We start from the raw sequence: 19400 nt of genomic DNA, 5'->3' as shown, positions 1-19400 counted from the left end.
TGTGAGTAAATACATTTAATATAACAATAGTATTATAATAACAGTAATTACATGTAGAAAGTTTGCAGTCCCCCCCCCCCCATAATGGTTTGCATAGCTCCTTTTCCTATGACACCCCAGAGGAGTCACCAGGAACTACAGCTGACCTGGCAGAGATGAGTCTTCTCGGGGAGAGTCCGGGTGGCCCTGGACGAAGGGGAGAACGTAGGCTGTTGGGGGAGGGCTGACACGGAGCAGTGTCCTGGGAGTATGCAGTGGCCCAGGGTGGGGAAGGACTGGATGAGGGATCAGTTCTCCACCTCCAGGGTATGAAGGCAAGCAAGTGTGGCCACTTTGGTTTCTGCAGGAAGGCACCCGGCTGGAGAGAGCTAGAGATAGCAGCAGGGAAACACGCTGGTCCTGCAACCTCCTCTCTGTCCAGAAAGCAGAGGGAAGGAATTCAGTGCTCTTCCAGTCCTCTGCTATGTCCCACTGCCATCCCGGCCCAAAATGTGCTGAGAGGAGGGGCTGTAGCCAAGTTTTCCATCTTCTCTAGAAGCCAGGAGAGAAGAGGGAGACGGGTCGGGAGAGGGAACATGCTGACTTGCAGGGGAGGGAAGGCCGCTGGCACAAGAAAGGAGGAGTGCTGGATATAGGGGAGAAGGGGTACTGACTCACCCAGGTCACAGAGGAGTGGTGGGGTCACTCAGGGCTCGGGCATGACTCTGCAAGGAGAAGAACTGCAGTGAACTTAAAGGGTGAGGAAATGTCCTCTTTCCTATATCCACCCCCAAGCTTGCCAATTCACCTCTTCTTCCTCCTCCCCCAAGTTCCTCAATTTGGCTGATTTAATCCCAAGTCCAGGTGCTGTTGGCATTCCCCCCTTTCCATGCACTCCTGCACCGTACTCCTTATTAAAGATTCCGTTTCACTTCTGACCTTGGTGCCTCTCAGTCAGGTCTGGGAGGAGAGGAGAAAGGCAGACTGGACAATATAACTACGTGTGGTCTTGCTGGGAGCACAGGCTCATTGGTCCCCCTGCCCCCATGGGCTGAATGAGAACGGCCCACTCAGCAAGTGGCTGAAGAGATCGCCCGCTACCAGCCCGAGTATAGGGAGTATAGGGACTTACCTGCCGGGACAGCCCTAAGATCCCTCCGCCGGCCAGAGTGGGAGTGCTGCTTCCAGGGTGGGGGGGTTGCAGGCTGGGGCTGTTCCTTGGTCCTGGGGACACATCTCCAGAAGAGTCAAGTGTTTCTGGGGCTGGAGGGGAAGCTAGGGTGAGAGCAGGGTATAGAACCCCTCTAGATTACCTTAAGCAACCAAGCTGCTCCGTCAGGGAAGGAAAAGCTCCACAGCAACAGGGAGCTGTGAGTCACCATAGCAATCCAGTTGCAAGAGAACCCCCCTACCAAGAGGCAGGAAATTGTCAGCAGCATCATTAGAGCAACCAGGGAAGAAGCGACAGGAAACTATAAGGATTGCCGCGGTGAACCAGGAGGATACAACAGGAAGCTGAGCAGTTTCCATAGAAACCCAAGGCGAGCTAGAGAGAGGGGTACAGAGGAAGTGCTTCTTAGCAACAGGCTGCTGTAAGCATTATCCTAGCAACCAGATGGAAGGCTCTTTTAGCAATGGGGAAGCTGTACATAGTTGTCATGGCAACTGGGCTACTTGGCTAGAAAAAGGAATTGCTTAGCAGCAAGCGGCCTGAACATCACCACGATGACCCAGCTGTTGGGAGCCACCCCTTGAGAGGGGCCTCACCCAGGGAAATTTGCTTGACGTCCAGATCCCAGGCCTCCTCCTCGACGCGGGCGGGCAGGGAGCAGGCTCCCGGTGAGAGGCCGGGAAGGGAAGGGCCGGCATGCTCAAAGGATGACACGGCCACGGAAGCCCGGGTGCGGGCGGCTGCAGAGAGGGGGTGGGGGGTGGGGTGCTGGTGTGGGAAAGCCCTCCTGGCTCTCTGAAATGACCCTCAGTCTCACAGAGGGCCTCCCAGTCAGTCCCACAATTTCTGGGAAGACATGTCCACTTATTACCCTTCCTTACTTTTCCACCATGCCTCCCTGCTGTGCCCTCACTCTCAAGGTCTTCACTTCTGGGGGCGGCCCCCCCAGCACTGTGGCCCTCACCTCTTCCAGTGAGCAAGGCACTCAGTGTTCTCTCCCCAAGGGCTTTGATGTCCAGGAAGGGCTTATTCCCAATGCCCATGGAGACCATCTGCTGCACTCGGAGCTCTAGGGAACAGAGACCCTGTTACCAACCTCCTTCAGCCCCCCTTTGCTCCAAGCCCTAGCACCGTCATGATGGACTCTTCTGCTGCTTGCCTATTCTCATTCATCTGGTATCTCCTGTTACTCTTGCTGTCAACTGTCACTATGTGGATGGTGGGCCTCGACTCCCTCCTCAGACATCTGTCTCTTGTCTTCTACATGTTGCATCTTGCCCATTTGGCATTCCAGCCACCTAACTTCTAACACTCACCTTCTGCCCTTTATCTTGGGCATTAAGAGCAAACCTCATTTTTACACAACTTTATAGTTTATCAAGTGCTTCCATAGATAACCACCTTATTCCACCACCCCTATCACACGAAGATGTAGCTGTCATTTTCCGTTTTACAGATGAGTGGAATGGGGTTTGGGGAATTAAAAACAAAAACCCAGCCCCCAAAACCCCAAAACAAAACGCACAGAAACACTAGTTCGGGTCACACAGCAAGTAAATTCTGGAACCCGGGTCCAGTGAGCACTCCCTCATTCTCTTTTGCCCTGCCATTTGCTCTTGCTTTTCTGAAATTGGTAGCTTCCTCTTTCCTTTCGGTGTACCTTGGACTAATTTCTGTGTCCGCGATCGCTCTCCAGTCAGATAGGGCATCGTCTCCTAAGTCATTCCTTCTCCATCCCACAGCCTGTTTTCTCAAATGGGCTCCACACGCTCTGACTACCCTCCTGCCATAACCTGGACCCCAAGCCCCCCCCCCCCCCCCCCGCCTGGTACCCTTGTTGTGAGCCGCCTGTCTCCACAGCAGCTGGGCAATAGAGCTGGTCCACTTGAGTTTGACCTCTGGTGAGGCTGCCTGCAGAGTGTACGCTTCTCGCGCACGCCGCCGCCGGAACCACAGCTCAAAGCAGAGTCCGCTGTCCCCGATGTTTTCTGTTAGCCCCATGTCAGCAGTCTGAGAAAGAGCGGAGGCGAGTGGGTGAAGAAAGAGTGCGTCCTGGCTAGATGGTACCACATGGAGAAGCACTACACTTAGCTTGGCATCTGGTAGATGTTCAGTAAATGTTTGCTCAACACCTACCGTATGCCAAGTGTTCCACATTTAGTCTTCATAACAGCCATAATTTACAGAAGGGGAATGCCCAGAGACACGAAGCGACTTGCCTAGGGGCTTATCATAGCTTAGCAGGGAGAGAGGGTTCAAACTCATGTCTACGGTATTTCAAACCTAGGCTTTTTTCTCTATACTGCACCCCTCCCCCCCAATAGATGGAACGAATGTAGGGAGACAAAGTTTAGAAACCCTTAGGGGGCACCTGGGTGGCTCAGTAGGTTAAGCGTCTGCTTTTGGCTCAGGTCATGATCTCGGGGTCCTGGGGTTGAGCCCCTGGGATCGAGCCCTGTATCCAGCTCCTTGCTCAGCAGGGAGCCTGCTTCTCCCTCTCCCTTGGCCTGCCACTCCCCCTGCTTGTGCTCTCTCTCTCTCTGTCAAATACATAAATAAAATCTTAAAAAAAAAAAAAAGAAAGAAACCTTTGGAATCATGCCATACTGACTAAGCTAGGACTATAGGTCTCTCTCTCTCTTTTTTAAGATTTTATTTTTTAAGTGATCTCTATACCCAATGTGGGGCTCAAGCTTACAACCCCGAGATCAAGAGTCAGACACAACCGACTGAGCCAGCCAGGTGCCCCCAGGACTATACATCTCTACTGATGTTTATCTGGATACCAAAGCGGTTTCCTTGAAGCAAGGCCTCCCTCCTCTTGGGTTCGGTTCCATTGGTTCTGTCAACTTAAGCTATTAGATATTTAGATAAATAGATAGATAGATAGAGTCCTTTCTTGTCACCCCCAGGGACCACCCCTAACTCAAAAAGCATATATTCTTAATGGGAAAGGTCCTCCATTCTGGCTTGGAATGCCTCGTGAGTATCCCACATGAATGATAACGAAAACCCCAATGACAATGACAGGATTTCTGTCACCTCTGACATCCTAACCTGATAGTTGATTAAGGTCAAAACCTGTTTTAGATGATTCAGATTCTGAATCTGGGTTGGAGTTGAATTTCCAGAACATCTTGAGTTCTCAAGAACAGCATGACTTCCTTTCCCATCCCTGCCCCCCCAGCATTGTACCTTAAAGGCCTGCTTGTAAACGAAGCTCTCTGACCCCCCCTCAGGGCCCTTGAGCTTGCTGAACAGGAGGAGATGCTCAAAGAGAAAGACGTGGCGAAGGCTCTTCTTTCGGCCGCAGATGACGGTGAAGGGGTCCCGGTGTAGGAGCTGGCCCTGCTCCCTCAGATCTGTCTGGGGAAAGCATAAGGAAAGAAAATTGGCCCTAGAGCCCTCTGGGTATATTTTATGGGGAGTAAAAATGGGATTTATAGGGCAAGGGGCCAACTGTATTGGTTCTCAGGCTGAGTCTGGAAATTAGGGAAGGCCTCGGGCTAGAATCCATCCACCGGCCACCGTGCACAGAGCACCTGGCCTAGCCACGGAGTCCTGCCTCTGCAGAAGGAAGGTACGCAGCACAGCAGGGTTATAGCCTCCCCCAGGAAGTCTGTGGACGTTGGGGATCAAGCACCACTCTGACCCAGGAAGAGAACCCGCAAAGAGCCCAAGGGGAAAGAGGTCTATCATAGAGGAGGTAGGTTCCCCACCTGTTCTGGACCTTCTGGGCCAGAAACAGACTAGGTAAGGGAGAATAAGGTGTGCTGGGCGTCAAGATGCCCGAGCAAGTGCAGAGTAGATAGGGAAAGGAAGAACTGGGACTGGAACAGGAAAACACAGCCCGAGGTAGGATCAGGGGTGTTGGGCAGGACATAGCTTCTTTAGTTACAGATGAGGACACAGAGGCCCAGTGAAGTGCAGTGATTTGACCAAGGTCATCCAGCTGATTAGAAATTAGCGCCTGGGGGGGCGCCTGGGTGGCACAGCGGTTAAGCGTCTGCCTTCGGCTCCGGGCGTGATCCCGGCGTTGTGGGATCGAGCCCCACATCAGGCTCCTCCGCTAGGAGCCTGCTTCTTCCTCTCCCACTCCCCCTGCTTGTGTTCCCTCTCTCGCTGGCTCTCTCTCTCTGTGTCAAATGAATAGATAAAATCTTTTAAAAAATAGTAATAAAATAAAATAAAATAAAATAAAATAAAATAAAATAAAATAAAATAAATTAGCGCCTGGGCCCTCTGACTTTGAGTCTGGTTCTCTGGTCACTAGCCACACTGCTTCTGAAGCCACAGGGCTGGACAGTTTGAACTGGAGTGACGAGCCATGGCCTCACCTCGCAGCCACGCACTGCCTCCACGGCCAGCAGGTCTCTGCCGCGGGTCTCCTGTTCCCGGAGCAGCTGCACGGCAGCCCCGAGAGCCTGGCGCTCAGACCCCAGTTCTGGCCCAGCTTCCCTTAGGAGCTCCTCCAGGAGGCGCCCATACCGAGCTAGCTGCTCCAGGGGCTGCTGCAAGGCCCGCGGCAGGTGAGGGCCGCTCTCCGTGGAGCCCTAGTTGGGGAGGAGACACACAGGGTGAGGGGAGGGGCTGGAGCTAGCCGGGGCTGAGCTCTGTCGGGAAAGTGGATGGTATTCCAGGCTTTTGCGGGGAGATGAAGCCCAGATACCACTGCCAAAGGTAAGGTGAAACTTTCCCCAGAAAGAAAGTAGGTAGGGGTCTGCAAGAGAGTCAACCATCCTCTGAATCTTGAAGGAGAACGGAAGAGGAATACAAATAATCCCTATAGTCTCTGGCTTTTAACTCTTGAAGTCACTTTCACATCTCTGGATGTAAAGTCGTTTGATCCTCACAGCGCTCTGTGAGTTAGATATAGTGGACAGTGCCCCCATTTACCAGACGTACAAACAGAGGCCCAGAGGAATCAAGAGTCTTGCCCAAAGTCCCTTAGGATAAAAACTCAGGCTCGCTTGGCTCCCGGCCCAGTGCTTGTCCTGCCCTCAGCGCTTCGGGGAGATTACTGGACACATCCAGGAAAGCTTTTCTTCCCTGAGAGACTTTGAGATTGGGTGCGTTTTAGGGATTCCTGGCCCCTCTCCTTCTCATGGGGATTGGAGCAAAGGTTACCTTGGTTGGGGGGCCAAGTGAAGCCAGACCATTCTCCAGTTTGTGTCGGTGCTTCACGTACTGGGCGTAAAGGCTGAACTGGTCCCCCTGTGCAGTGGGGAAGAGACAAGCCATCATCTGGTGAGAGACCAGCCTCTCCCTTTCCTCCTCCCCATCCTCACTACAGCACAAAGGAGAGACAGGCCACGCAGTCTGCCTGGGAAATGACAGGTTCCCACGCAGAGAGTGAAGGCCGGGACACAGGAGGAGTGGATCCAGAAGGGCTCAGAGCACAGCTCTGGGCCCCAGGGTCTTGGACCACACACTTTAGAGGGGACGGGCAACGGACACTGAGAACGGATAACTGAATGGGGCTGAGATGTGAGAAGGGAGAGGACCTGGAAGAAGTGTTAGGGGTCACTCACATGGCGAAGGAAACAGGCTCCAATGCGCAGGGGGTGGGTGGCGCAGCCCTGAAGCTCCCGGAGGAAGTGTGTCCGATGGAAGCTGCGAAGCCTCTCCCGGGTACTCAGGGCTGCGGCCCAGGTGCCCCTCAGTTCAGGAGTCAGCTCGAGCCCCGGGGACAGCACTGGCTCGCTCAAGGTGGCCACGTACTCCTGCTCACAGGCAATCAGCTCCGACACCAGACGCTGCTGGGCGCTGCAGGGACAACAAGGAGTGTCAGAGGAAGCTGGGACATGGGACCCCCAACAATACTGTATTATTTTCCTACTAGGCAGTTGGGCCCACCTCTTGGGCAGTAATTGGCCTGGGCTCTCACCTGATGCTTCGCTTGCGCTCCATCCGGGGGGTGCCTACAGCCCAGGGCCCATCTGGACCTCCAGCCCGGCCCAGCAACACATGTTCTCGGGGTGAGCACGTCCTGTCTACCACCTCGGTACTGGTAACTTCCAGGCCTCGGATCAGCACGGTCCTCGGAGGCCTACCCTCTGCTTCTGGAGCCAAGTCAGGGCCCTCTTCTTCACAGTCCTCCCCACAGGGGGCCAGGGAGCAATGGGATGGGGCTGCACGTGGCCCAGGGCTGCTGGGGAGCAGCAGGGAGCTGAGGCTGGGCGAGGGGCTGTGGGGACCCCGGGCGGCCCCTCCGCTGCTGGCGCTGTCTGCCCGCCGTCGCCGGTGGCCCCGTGGACTCGCCTCCTCTCCCAGTTGCTGCTGAATCCTCCTCTCCAGCTCTTGGCAGCGGGCTCGGCAGCGGCCCCACTCTCGCAGGGCGGCCGGGCTGCCCAGGTCCAAGGCCAGGGCCCGCATCTCCTGGAAAGTGCCGGCGCTCGGCTCTGGGGCCCGCCGCAAGGCTAGGGCTGCCAACACTGCCTCCCTACCCGGCCCCGCTCCTGCCAGCCGAGCAGAACCTTCATTCACCCATTCGTGCGCCTGCAGGGCCAGAGGGGGTGGGGATGGGGAGACAAAGAGTGAGGTCCGGTGCCGCTCACGCATGCTGCCCAGTGACAGCTCCTGTCTGCTTTTGCCGATGGCTTCCCAGTGCCCACCACCCTCTCAGTCCTCTGACAACACCCCCTTTCCTATCCCAGCACCACCGCCTAACCACGTCACTCGGAGCTGGTATGGAGACAGAGAGGCCTGGATGAAAGGAGAGCCACCACTTCCACAGAATTTATCCGCAGGCTCTGTGCTGTTTCTTATATATCACCTCTCTCCCCTCGCAGCAGCCCTGCGAGGTGGGTGCCTGTGGAGGTGTGCTCAGGTTTAGTAACTTGTTCCAGGTCATTCAGCAAGTAGGTGGCAGAGCCAAGACTCAAAGGAGATCGTCTCCTGAATCCCTGCTTCTAGCAACTACCTGGTCAGCTTCCCCAGGCAGGAGGCCGGCAACGGCAGGCATGGAAGAGGTCTGCACACACCTGCTGGAAAAAGCGCTGTAGCCGCAGGGCTCGGTGGAGGCCACTCTCAGCCTGCTCCAGCCGCTGTTCAAAGACATCCAGAACCTTCTGGGAGGCAGTGTCCTCCTCCAGGGCCAGGGCCTCCCTTGCCTGGGCCAGGCGCTCCTGTAGAAGGAAGGCTGCACTCGGACCTGGTCCTCGGTCCCAATCAGTTTCCCCTCCTTCCCTCCATGCCTTTTCTTCCCAGCCCCTCTCCCCCTTCTCACCTGAACCTCAGTGCTGAAAGCCCGGAACTGCAGCTCCGTCTCCTGCAGGGCAGACAGGGAGTCCCCGGGCACAGCAAAGCTTGCCAGCCGCTCCTCCCCTGGGCCCGAGAGCCACTGCAGCACCTGAAGCAGACGGGGCGGGACAGCAGGGCCATGAGGGGGAAGGAGGCCATGCAGTGGGGAGGAAAGTTGAGATTCAGCTCCAATCCCCGCCCCCGCCCCCCCAGATCCGTAGACCCTTGGCGAACCATTTCATGTCAGCTGTAATGTGGGAACGGTTAACAGTGGTCAGTAGTAGTTTCCACAAGGGTTAAGTGAGAAAGCACCAGGAAGGGAAGCTGGGCTGGCAGGAAGCACTGAGGGAGGTGGGAGAGGGTTCCAGGGCTCTGCCTGGAGGGGACATAGGTAAAGCTGCTGTGAGCCTGAGGAAGGTTGAGGATTGTCTGGATAATCGAGGGCCAGAAGAAATTTCACATTCACCGAGTCCATCGACTGGGTGGGCAGGGGTCCGAGGGACCTGGCTTGAAGAGACAGCCCAGTGTGTGTGGTGTGTGTGTGTCCCCAGCTCTAGTTGCCTATTATGGCGATCTAAGGACTCTCATGTTGTTTCTGGGATATTTGACCAAAAAGGAATGGTAATTTTTTTCTCTGAAGAAAGGCTGGAAGCTGGGGTAAGACAGCCTGCGGACGAGAAGCCTGAGAATTTCCCAATAATTAGGGCCCGACTGTAAACATTTGTACAGTCCTTTGCTGAATTCATTTGGTCATCCTAACACCCTTGCGAGGTAAGCGTTGCTATGATCCCCATTCTACAGATGCGGACTTGGGAACTCAGAGATGCTTCAAGATTTGTCCAACATCTCACACCTCGCAGAGTTAGCACTCAAGCTGAGAACTGTAGACTCCCAATCCTGTGTGCTAACGGTTTTGAAATGGGGAAAACAGCTAATAAGCAAGCAAGCAAACAGTAAGAGACACAAGCCCTTGGACACTGGGTTGGAGGAAGTCAATACGCAGAAACCCCAGAAAACAGAGAGCCCTGCCCCCACTTTGACATTGACCTTGAGTTGACCCTTCCCCTGAGGTGCTCATTCACCATGCTTGGGGCTCTGGGGGAACAATCAGATTGCAAGGCCCCCTGTACCCCTATCCCACATGTTAGAATAATCTCTGCGGGGTTCTTAACCCCAGAAGAGAAGAATTAAGGTTCAGAGAAGCCAGCCTTATCCCCAAATCTTCCCCACAAAGGGGCCTTAGCATCTTCCATTATCCTCTCCTTCCAAGGTGAAGAAATGTGGGACCTTTCCAGACTCAGGTTTGGGGATGACATTGTAGAAAGAGTTGAGGGAACATGGGTGGCCTTGTAGCTAAAAAGCTGCTATCAACAGACAGTTATTATTTTAAATTATAGGCACCCGAGAGTCAATCAGCTCCTCCCAGAATCCTCCAGGACACCCAAGCATCTCTTCTAATCTCACAACCTCTCAGGATCCTTGATCAAATATCACTGTAGGGCGGGGGAGGTCTGGCTTCTCTGCTGGGGCCGAGACGCTGTCTCCCTCTTGTTGACTCTCACACCCACCAGACCAACCTCCAGGGTGGGGTGAGGAGAGAGGGAGGGCCACACAACCGGGCCAGGCGAGGAGAGCACTGTCAGCTGTGGATGTCACCAGTAACAGGTTCCCGAGCCACGGAAGAGCGGGCTGGGGGTCCTGCCTCACCTGCTCGAGTCGGTGCAGACGCTGCCGCCGCTCCTGCTGCTGTGCGTGCAGGTTGGAGAGGCGCACGAGCTGGTGAATGGCCTCATCTACCTCCTGGTACAGCGCAGCGGGGCCCGTGCCCTCCAGCCTGGGGAGAGAAAGGGGCAGAATGATCTGTTGCCCTTGTCAGCCTCTCCCCCCACCCCCACTGCATTCCCTCCTTGTACAGCAGGCCTGGATTTGAATCCTGACTCTCCCATCCACGGACTCATCTTGGCCAAGGGATTTAACACTTCCGATTCTCCAGCTGCCTGTCTGTAGTCATGACTAATACCTAGGGACGTCATGCGAAGGGTATCCTAGGTGGAAAAGCGTGAGCTCCTGTCCAGCGGCATGCCTAGTGAGAATGATCTGGCAGCTAAGGTGTCTTGACAGCTCTCTGCTGTGTCTCCACCCGCCCTGTTCACCTGCCCCCGCACACCGTCCCCCCTCGTACTTGCTGCTGTGGGTGGAACGCAGCCTCATCAGAATGGCTCCGCCGTCCCTCTGCAGCTCCGTCAGCCGGGGATCTGCCAGCACCTTCTGCAGGGGCTCAAGCATTCCTACGGCCTCCTGCGGGCAGGGAGCAGTCGACAGTAGGGGTTCCACTGGAGGGTCCCCATTCCCACCCCATCCCCTTCTGTCGGGTCTCATGTCATACCTTTCCCTCGGGCTCTGCGGCTCCCTCCAGCTCCTCAATGGCTCGCCGCACAGAGCCCAGCACCCCTCGGCACAGGCGGCCCAGCCTCGCCACTTCCTGAAACATACACACACACACACACACACACACACACACACACACACACGGGGATGGAGGGGGGACAGCTCCACAGACTTTTATGGAGACAATGCTCGCTTAGTTGCTGACTTTGTTGTTTACTAATTGTATGACATTAAGCAGGTCCAGAACCCTCCTGAACCTCAGCTTTCTCCACTGTAAAGTCAGGACAAGATACACAGAATTCTGTGGCGCCTGGATGGCGCAGTTGGTTAAGCGTCTGACTCTTGGTTTCGGTTCAGGTCGTGATCTCAGGGTTGTGAGATCAAGCCCTGCGTCAGGCTCTGTGCTGGGCATGGAGCCTGCTTAAGATTTTCTCTCTGCCCTCCAAACCCCCACTTACACTCTCTCTCTCTCAGAAAAAGATGCACAGAATTTTGTGAGGTTTAAAGAGATGATGCCAGGTAAGCACTTGGCAAGGACTGGCACAGTAAGCAGCCTAGTAAATTCGAGTCTCCTTTCCCACTGTCTGTACTAGGTTTTCACCCTATAAAACTCTCCTATCTGCCTGTTCAGATCTACTTCCCCTTCGATGTATAGCTTAGAGACCATGTTACAAACCCCCTTTAATACTTAGCTCAGATCCTGTTCATTTATCTTTTCTTGAATATTCACAGCACTTAGATTCATAGAATCGGAGATTATATCACACTCGCTGTACTTTGTGGGTGAGGACCCCGAGGCCTGGATGTTGGTGCAGGGAACAAGTACAGAAAGGCTACCATCTCTGGAAACGGGGTACAGTACTTTGTCCAAGGTCACATGGAACTAGAACCAGCCCTCCTGTCAGCTATTTCCAGAACCCCAGTAAAATTACCTTACACACTTGTCTAATAGCTTCTGACTTATGTCCCACCAAAAACCATATGCTGCTTAATGTCATATTAAGAACCTATTGAATATACTCCTCTCATCTCCCCAGTAGCCCATAGTACATGCATAATATTTTGCTCATGGGTCGTGAGCCATAAATACGTCTTGAATTGAATAGAAGGGAAGTCACTTTTTCCCACGGACATGTCTCAGATCTGCCCTTTCTCTCCCAGAATGTCCTCAGCTGGGTCATTCCCAGCTCCCACTGTCCTGAGTAGGGGAGGTGAAGCTTACCTGGTGTGTCTCTACCCAGTAGCTGGGAGAGGGTTCCCTGTGACCTCCCAAGTCCCATGGCAGTTCCTCTGGCTTGGCTACTCTTTTCAGATCACTCTCTGACAGCAACTCAGCGCCCTAGAGACACGTGAAGGCAGGAGGTTTCTGGCCTGGCCACCCAGGAGTTCAGGGACCAGCCGGGGGCTCCAGCCATCCTCCCTCTCCACTACGAGGGGGGCCAGCTGGGAGTGAGGAGCTCAAACCTGAAGTCCATGGAGCTCAGTCAGAGGACCGTCGTGAGTGAGAACCAGCAGTCGCTGAATGAGGGGAGGGTCTCCTGAGTCCTGAGGGCAGAGAAGAATAACGCTAAATGGTGGGCCACTGGGTGGCCTGGACAGGCCACCAGGGAAGAGTTAGGGACAGCAGAAGTACCCGTGTCAAGGGCTGTTTACCTGAAGTTGACCTAGAACAGGAATGAGGGCTGGAGGCAATGGGGGTGCCTTTCGAAGGTCCAGCAGGACGGAGAGCCCCAACATCTGGAGATCGGGCCTGTGGGGGCAGGAAGAGCCAAGGGGGCAGTGCGTGTGTGCACCTGTGTGTGTTGAGGGCATGGCAGCACATGGTCTAGTTTTACTGTTACTAGGCCTCAGGAGAAGTTAGTGCCTGGTACTTTCAGGAAGCAATGGGCAAAGGGCCAAAGCGTGGGTTTGTGTCCAAGAGGCTGTGCCCTGTATTCAGGAGTCTGTAGTCACACGATACTAAGTCACAGGATCAGGGACTGGAAAACTAGGGCCGCTATGCTCTGGAAGGGTGTGAATTCCATTCCAGTACATAGCATGGTGCCTACTAGGTTCTTGGTGCCCAGGAAGTAGCTGCTGAGCGAGTAAACCAGAGCCCTGACAGTCTAGGTAGCGCCTTAGGGTACTGAAAGTCAGCAGTGTTGACTCTGAACATTGATGAAGATATCCTGGAGGTCAGAGGTCAGCAAGGTCAGCGGTCAGTGGCTTAAAAATTGAGGGGTGAGGAAGTCGGTATCCTAGAGGTCAGGAAGTCAATGTCCTGAGAAGAAAGGAGGTCAGGGCCCTCATGAGCAGGAGGTTAATGTCCAGGGTGCCAGTGGTGGGCCTCGGTTACCTGAGCAACGAGTGGAGGTAATGAAGAGCAGTGCTCAGCATGTCTCGGGAGGGTGGGGGCTCCTCGGGAGGGCACGGTGGGGTAATGGTCAGCAGAGCTCGCCCACACTGGTCCACCCCTCCTGAGGACACAAAATGGCCAGGCCGTCCTGGCTGGGGCAGGCCTTGGCTACCTCCCATCCACCCTGTCTCCCTCCATAGACCACCCTGATCGCTTCTCTTTCCTTGACCCCGGTCCCTTCAAACACTGATGCCCACTGACCAGTCAAGACGAGGAATCCAGATGCCATCAAGTCCCAAGCTACATCCGGGTCGTCCGAGATGGAGACTGGAGAGGCCTCTTCTGGGACACCGTCCCCTTCCACTTCCTGCACCGTCTCCAGGGGTGGTGTTGGTGGGTCTGGCAGGAGCCCTTCTGGACCTGTGGGTCCTGCGCAGACAGAAGCAGAGCTATGGGCCTGAGGTGGGGAGGGTTCTGGCTGTGGGGCTCCCAGCTCCTCCTCCAGCCCCCTTCTCTAGGCCCAGCCTATGCCGGCCCTTGCCTACTGGCTCCAGTGTCATCTCACCTGCCACGCATGCCAGGCTGGGACCTTCTGGATCTCTCTCTCTGGCCGTCTCGTCTATAGGTTCACAGGCTTCTGGGGGCTGCGGCTCTTTTTTGTCTGCTGGTTTGAGCTCCTCTTTCGGCTCCGACTCTGGCTTCCCTGAGCCTTTGTGCTCCCCCTCAACTGGGCTGCATCCCGGGAGCTCGTGCCCATTTGGCGGGGGCAGACTGACAAGGACTTCCTGGTGGCTGGCCTCTTCCTTGTCCCCGGGGCTCAGTGGAGCACTGTCCCCTCCTCGGCTAAGAGCCCCTCTGCCTGCAGCACGCTTCTTTCTTCTGTTTCCTTTGCCTGTCCTCCGAGGGGTGCCGGGTGGTCCTTCAGCCGCTTGGCCTGCCCCTCTGCCAGCCTCCCCTGGCCTCAGGGGGCAGGATTCAGAGGCTTCCCCCAGTATCTCTGCTGGAGACTCAGATACCTCTAGGGCTGTTGCTTCTGGGAGAGCCTCGGCTCCTGGGGGTGACCCAGGGGAGGCTCTGGTGCTGCTTCCCTCCCCTGGTGGGCGGGCCCCATCCTGGTCCCGAGGCCCCAGGCCCTTCTGATGCATCCAGGCGCGGTGTCTCCTGTGCCGGCCCTTCCCTCCAGCACCCTTTCGGGCGGGTACTGTCCGGGTCCTGGAGAGGCCCGAGGAGCCCTCCGCATCCGTGGGGCTCCCCCTCCCAGGCAGGGTCACCTCCAGCAGCTCCACGTACTCGCCTTCAGGTCCTTCAGCGGGGGCGTTGTGCCCGTCGCCAGGACTCCGGGTGCCCAGGGCCTCCTCAGGGAGTGGAGGGCTGGGGAGCCCGGGGGGTCCGGAGGGCAGTTCGGGGGGCAACGTGCTTGGCCGATGTCCAACCATGAGGCCTCCTTTATGTACAAACCGTGGGCAGATGAGTTCTGCCCAGGGCAGCCGCTGAACCCCAGAGGGCGCGGACAGTAGGCAAGTACTGAGGCGCCCCGTTGGCCGGTCCTTATTGATGCCCTGCAGCCACTCGGGTGTGAACAGGTAGGCGCAGGCCTCGTGAGGCACGGGCAACTCCTGCACCCGCCCGCCGCCTGGGGCCAGGCACTTCAGCGCCAGGCGGGGTGCTTGGGCTGCCGAGGGCACCACTTGCAGGTAGAAGTCTCCGGGGCGCAGCAGCTGCCAGGGCAGGGCCGCTAGCTGCACCACGACCTGCTCGTGCAGGCAGAGAGGCCAGCCCTCGTGGAAGAAGAGGAACCCGCTGTACTGGGCCTGTGGAGAGAGGCGGGATGCTGCGCTCAGGACGGGACCACCCTGGGCAGGGCTGCCTGTTCCCTGGTGGGTTATAATCCCAGGGGAGCTGGAGGTGTATCCTGGGGTGTTCACGTAGCAGAGGGAGGGGTTGGGACTGGCCGGTTTTCTGGTAGTAGGAAGCTTCTCGAGGAAACGAGTTCCATGCGTGGGAGAGTAACAACTGAGTCATTACAAAGACACGGTCAGCAGATGCCGTTGCCTTGGAGGGGTCAGAAACTCTTAGGAGTCTTTGGATCTGCAGGACTGAAGGATCTCTGTTGAGTCATGTCTGGGGGAGTTCAGTGTCTTGAGAAATCAGTATGGGGGGGATGTCTGGAATTGGTCTGGTGGGTCTGGGTCTTTGGGAGTTGGTGTTTCTCAGGGGTCAATATTTGGGGAAGACGAGTGTCTTCGTGTGTATTGGTATCTGAGTGGCCTGTGCCGCTGGGGCGGAGATCGGTGTTGGGAAGTGACATCTCTGGGGAGAGGGAAACGAGTCTGACTCATCTCTGGAGCGAGACAGTGGATCTTAGGGGCCACTCACACAGGCTTCCTGCTGGACCTTGGCAAGCAGGTGCTTGGCGGGCACCAGGAAGTCCAGCGTGTACCTCAGCGCGTCCTCCCGATAAGTCCGCTCCACCACCCGGAACACCTGGCCCAACAGCGTGGGGGCTGTGGCCTCGAAGGGTGGGTACAGGGCGGCGAGCGTGCTCTGCACACAGTCCTCCACCGGCTCGGGCTCCTGGGAGAGAGAAGACCACCTGCAGCTCCCTAGAGAGCACGGGCCCAGGTCCGGGGCTGCCTGTGTCCCCGGGGGCCGCATCACGCGCGCAGTGTGTGATCAGAGAGGACACTCGGGAAACGCTGGCCAGGTGAGCCGAAGGTCAGTCACAGCGCACAGACCTAGCAGTGCGTGCCACACTGGAGCTCTGAGATGCTGGCGCTGGAGCCCCAGGGAGAATTTGTGGTGAATGTGTCTGATCTCAGGGCCCGTCCTGCTGCTTGTGAGTTGGGACCATTGCATAGTTCCTCCTCAGGAAGAGACAGTCCTTTGGGCCACCAGAAGATTTAGTGATGGCTGAGACAGCTCTGGAGGGTGGAGGGCCATCCTGCAAGCCCCTCCTCTCAGGGCCTATGCTCTAGGGACCTCCAACTTAGGTGGAGAGGCCACCACCTCGAACAGTCATATCCGAGAGATGGTCGTTGGGTAAGAAGGAGGAGGACTGGGAAGAAGGAGGACTAAAGGGCTGCCTGTCTTTCTACAAACCTTCTCTCTCCCAGACTGGCCCCAGAGCAATCACCCACTCCCGGAGCATGTGGGGTTGGTTACAAAGAACTGGGTGGGGGCAGCCGAAAGAGGAAAAAGTCACAAAAGGAACATGTGGGGAAGGGAGGAGGCCTCGATGGTATGTATTTTTCCAATTCCAGTAGGACCTCTCCGCCAACTCCACCTGCCACCACTGTCTCAAAAGACAGCCCTGCTTCCTCTGGATTTCCCTGGCTAAGTGCATCACTGGGTCTCTTTCTCCACCCCAGACCCTAAACAAGCACCCCTCAGGCTATTCCTTTGCAGACTAATTTCTCTCTCAAGATGGCTTTGAAGTTCTTTTTATCAGGTTTCTTTGCTGTCAGTGGGCAAGGGGATGCTCTGCAGTGTTTCTACAGGGCCACCCTCCACCCCCCGTCCGGTCTTTGCCCTGCAGACAAAACTGCGTATTTTACCAGTTGCCCATCTGTCCTGACCCTCTGAGAAGCGAGGGCAGCCACTCCAGAGAGGGACATTCAGTGCGTCAGCACAGAGACCCAGCCCCAAGGTGTGTGGGCGAGCAGACAGACCCCCCAGTGTTCCGGCCGGCCAGCGCGGTGAGAGCGGGTGGGGGCAGGGTGGAGATGGGCGGGGGGTTGGGGGAGGCAGAGTGGGCCGTCCGATCGGAGGCCAGGAGGGGGGAGCTAGAGCTTGAGTAGCTAGGCAGCTGCAACCCATTAGGGGCGGTGAGCTCATGGCTGAGCGAGAGTCTCAGCCACAGGAAACTGCAGCGGCAGGAGGGGAGGAGGGGTCTGGGGTGGGAGGCGGCGGGCAGGAGCACAGAGACCGGGCCTCCAGTCGGCCAGGACCAAAAAGGAGACCAGAGAGACTGAGTCAGCTCTCCCTGGCCCAGTTCCTCTTTTTTCTTGCTCCAGCCTCCCTGCCAGGGGGTGCCCTTCCTTCTGTGGAGGACCAGCCCCGGTAGAGCTCCTCCCCCCACCTCCTGGTAGTGAGCGCCCCCTGGCAGGGCCTCCCCCCACCTCCACTCTGCAGCCAGAGCCCCCTTAGCCGTGGACCCCCCACGCCCCTGCAGTGGGCGCTCTGTCTGGCAGCGCCCACTCCTTGCGGTGATTCTTCAGAGAGAACTTCTGAAGTTAAAGTTCCCAGAAAAGTGTCCACTCCTGTCGGTATGGAGTCCCCCTTAACAGTGCCACTTGGCTTCCTGCGTCCGAAGTTGCTGCTGCCTGGGTCACCTACCTCCTGCCTGAGTCCCCTACCTTCTGCGGGTCCTCCCGCTGGTGCTCCCTCCCCTCTGCAGCGGGAGTGCTCTGAGACAGTGCTTCGGTTCCCTGCAGCGAGAGCTCTGGGGCACTCTTCCCCCCCATCCTCACTCTCTTGTCTGCTCTGGCCGCGTCACGCCCCCTGGCACTGCGAGTCCCCCTCCCCACTCTGTCCACTATCCTGAAGCAGCCCCTCTTTCTCCGCGGGAATTTCCCTCTTTGGCCATGTCCCTGGCCCCAGCCCAGCCACAGCTGTGGCCGGTCCCCCAGGGCCGGATGGGTGGGCCCAGCTCACCGGGCTGGGGACTGGGATGGAAAATGGTGGTTCCAGGCAGGTCAGTTCTCATGACCCGAGGCCGGGCCCCTTCCAGGGCCGCTGCAGCACCAACCCGCAGGGGTCTCCCGCGGGTAAGGAGCTGGGACCCAGAGGGGGAGGGAAGAGCCTGCAAAGGAAGGCACAGGTCGGGACAGAGAAGGGCGGGGGGAGGTGTGTGGATTGGGGGAGCGACCAGAGGGAGGATGGGGGAGGGGGCGGAGAAGAAGGGAAGAAAGAGTGAGGGCAATACCCGGCGGGGACAGAGCCAGACAGTGGGGCAGACAGATCAAAGAAAAGAAGGGGGGATGGGAGGGAGGAGAGTCCCAGGGGCGCTCAACAGACCGAGGCGGGCGCTGGAGGCACCGGGCTGGGGGCTGGCGGCCCCGAGCGGGCTGCGCGAAGGCGGAGGGGGACACCGGGGCCGCGACACGGGACTCACCATGGCTCGGCGCGGGGCCGCGTTCGACGCTCGGGCGGGCGGGGCCGGGCGCGCCGCCGCCTCCCTCCCGCCGCTCGCGTCTCGCCGGGTCTGGCTAGGGGACAGCTCCGGCCGCGGTGGCGGCTCGGCCCGCTCGGGCTCCCAGGCCGCGGGGCCCCGCCAGGGAGGGCCGAGACGGCCGCCCCTCCCCGCCCCGCCCTTCAGTGCCCGCCTCCGCCTCCGCGCCGGACCCCCTGCCGGGACTCCCGCTCCCGCGCCGGGCTTCTCCGCGGCTTCCCCGCCGCCCACAGCTGATCAGCCTCGCTCTCCCGCAACCCTCTTCCTCCCCCGCCCCGCCCCCCAGTGCGTAGCCCGGACCCCGGCCCTCGGGCGGCCGCCCTGCCGAGGATGCCCCTCTTTTCCCGCCACCGCCTCGCTCCCTGAGGGATCAGTTTAGCCTCCACAAGGGACACTCCAGAGGCTGGGGCGTGCGTGAAATTTCTGGGCTACCCAGCTTAGGACTGGGATCTTTTGGCGGCCGGAAGCCTCCCGTCCCTAACTTGCTTGGGAACCTGTTGTCCCCGCGGTTGCCAGACTTTGGCGGCACCTGGAGCTCAGAAGAGACCCCGGGGCCCCTGGCCGACTCGGGTGGAGCTGAGGGCCGGGAAATCAGGGGATTCCTTCCACCCTCCAGGGGCTCGCCCGCCCTCTTTCCCTCCCATCTCCTTCGGCCTCGAGCCTTCTGGCTCCGACAATGGGCTCCTCTGTGCGGCCTGGGGAGGGCGGGGGCGGCGGTGGGGGGAATTAGGGAGCGGTGAAGGCTTGGGGTGGGGGGTGGGGGTGACCATCGTGACTGAAGAGGGGCCGGGTCTTGGCATCAGGATCCTCCTGTAGGGGCGTGCACTTCGGCAGACGTTTTCTGAGTTCTTTACTCGCTGCCCCTTCCCCTCCGCACCGCGTGTCTCCATTTTCGGCTAGCGGAGGGAAGGCATCAGACCCTCCCCCCGCACCCCTCCTCGTCAGACCCCGTGATTCGAAACTGGGTGCCAGACCCTCCTTTCTTATGGGGTGGCGGTAGAGTCTCCCAGGGTCGCTAGGGCTCATGGCGGTGAGGGTGGCTATCTGACGCAGTAGACAAAGCGGGGCAGGCTAGTTAAGAAAGTTCTAGTCTCACCCATCCTCCACCGCGTCTG

General features: G+C 57.7%; 1 protein-coding gene across 4 annotated transcripts; it reads right to left on the bottom strand.

Moving 5' to 3' along the window:
- On the bottom strand, positions 1–18515 carry ARHGEF40 (Rho guanine nucleotide exchange factor 40). Of its 4 annotated transcripts, XM_026489980.4 has the most exons (24): positions 18229–18515; positions 15492–15689; positions 13681–14926; positions 13377–13544; positions 13116–13236; positions 12434–12530; positions 12245–12325; positions 12003–12119; positions 10779–10874; positions 10575–10690; positions 10100–10226; positions 8379–8501; positions 8134–8277; positions 7038–7648; positions 6682–6916; positions 6278–6364; positions 5488–5703; positions 4346–4516; positions 2983–3160; positions 2115–2219; positions 1747–1890; positions 1112–1242; positions 658–704; positions 1–413 (listed from the first exon to the last, which is right to left on the bottom strand). In XM_026489980.4, the coding sequence occupies exons 1-23, from the start codon at positions 18229–18231 to the stop codon at positions 663–665; spliced, it is 4557 nt and encodes a 1518-aa protein (XP_026345765.2). In that variant the 5' UTR covers positions 18232–18515; the 3' UTR covers positions 1–413; positions 658–662. The 4 variants fall into 4 exon arrangements, with proteins under 4 accessions (XP_026345765.2, XP_026345763.2, XP_057162414.1 ...); XM_026489978.4 differs by lacking the exon at positions 18229–18515 and having other exon boundaries at positions 15492–17199; XM_057306431.1 differs by lacking the exons at positions 10779–10874; positions 18229–18515 and having other exon boundaries at positions 15492–17199.
- Between the last annotated feature and the right edge of the window lie 885 nt (positions 18516–19400).

The sequence above is a fragment of the Ursus arctos genome, unplaced genomic scaffold (assembly GCF_023065955.2).
Source record: "Ursus arctos isolate Adak ecotype North America unplaced genomic scaffold, UrsArc2.0 scaffold_37, whole genome shotgun sequence".
Classification (NCBI taxonomy): Eukaryota; Metazoa; Chordata; class Mammalia; order Carnivora; family Ursidae; genus Ursus; species Ursus arctos.
The sequence above is the reverse complement of the archived record's forward strand: the minus strand, read 5'-3'. Positions and strand labels throughout refer to the sequence as shown.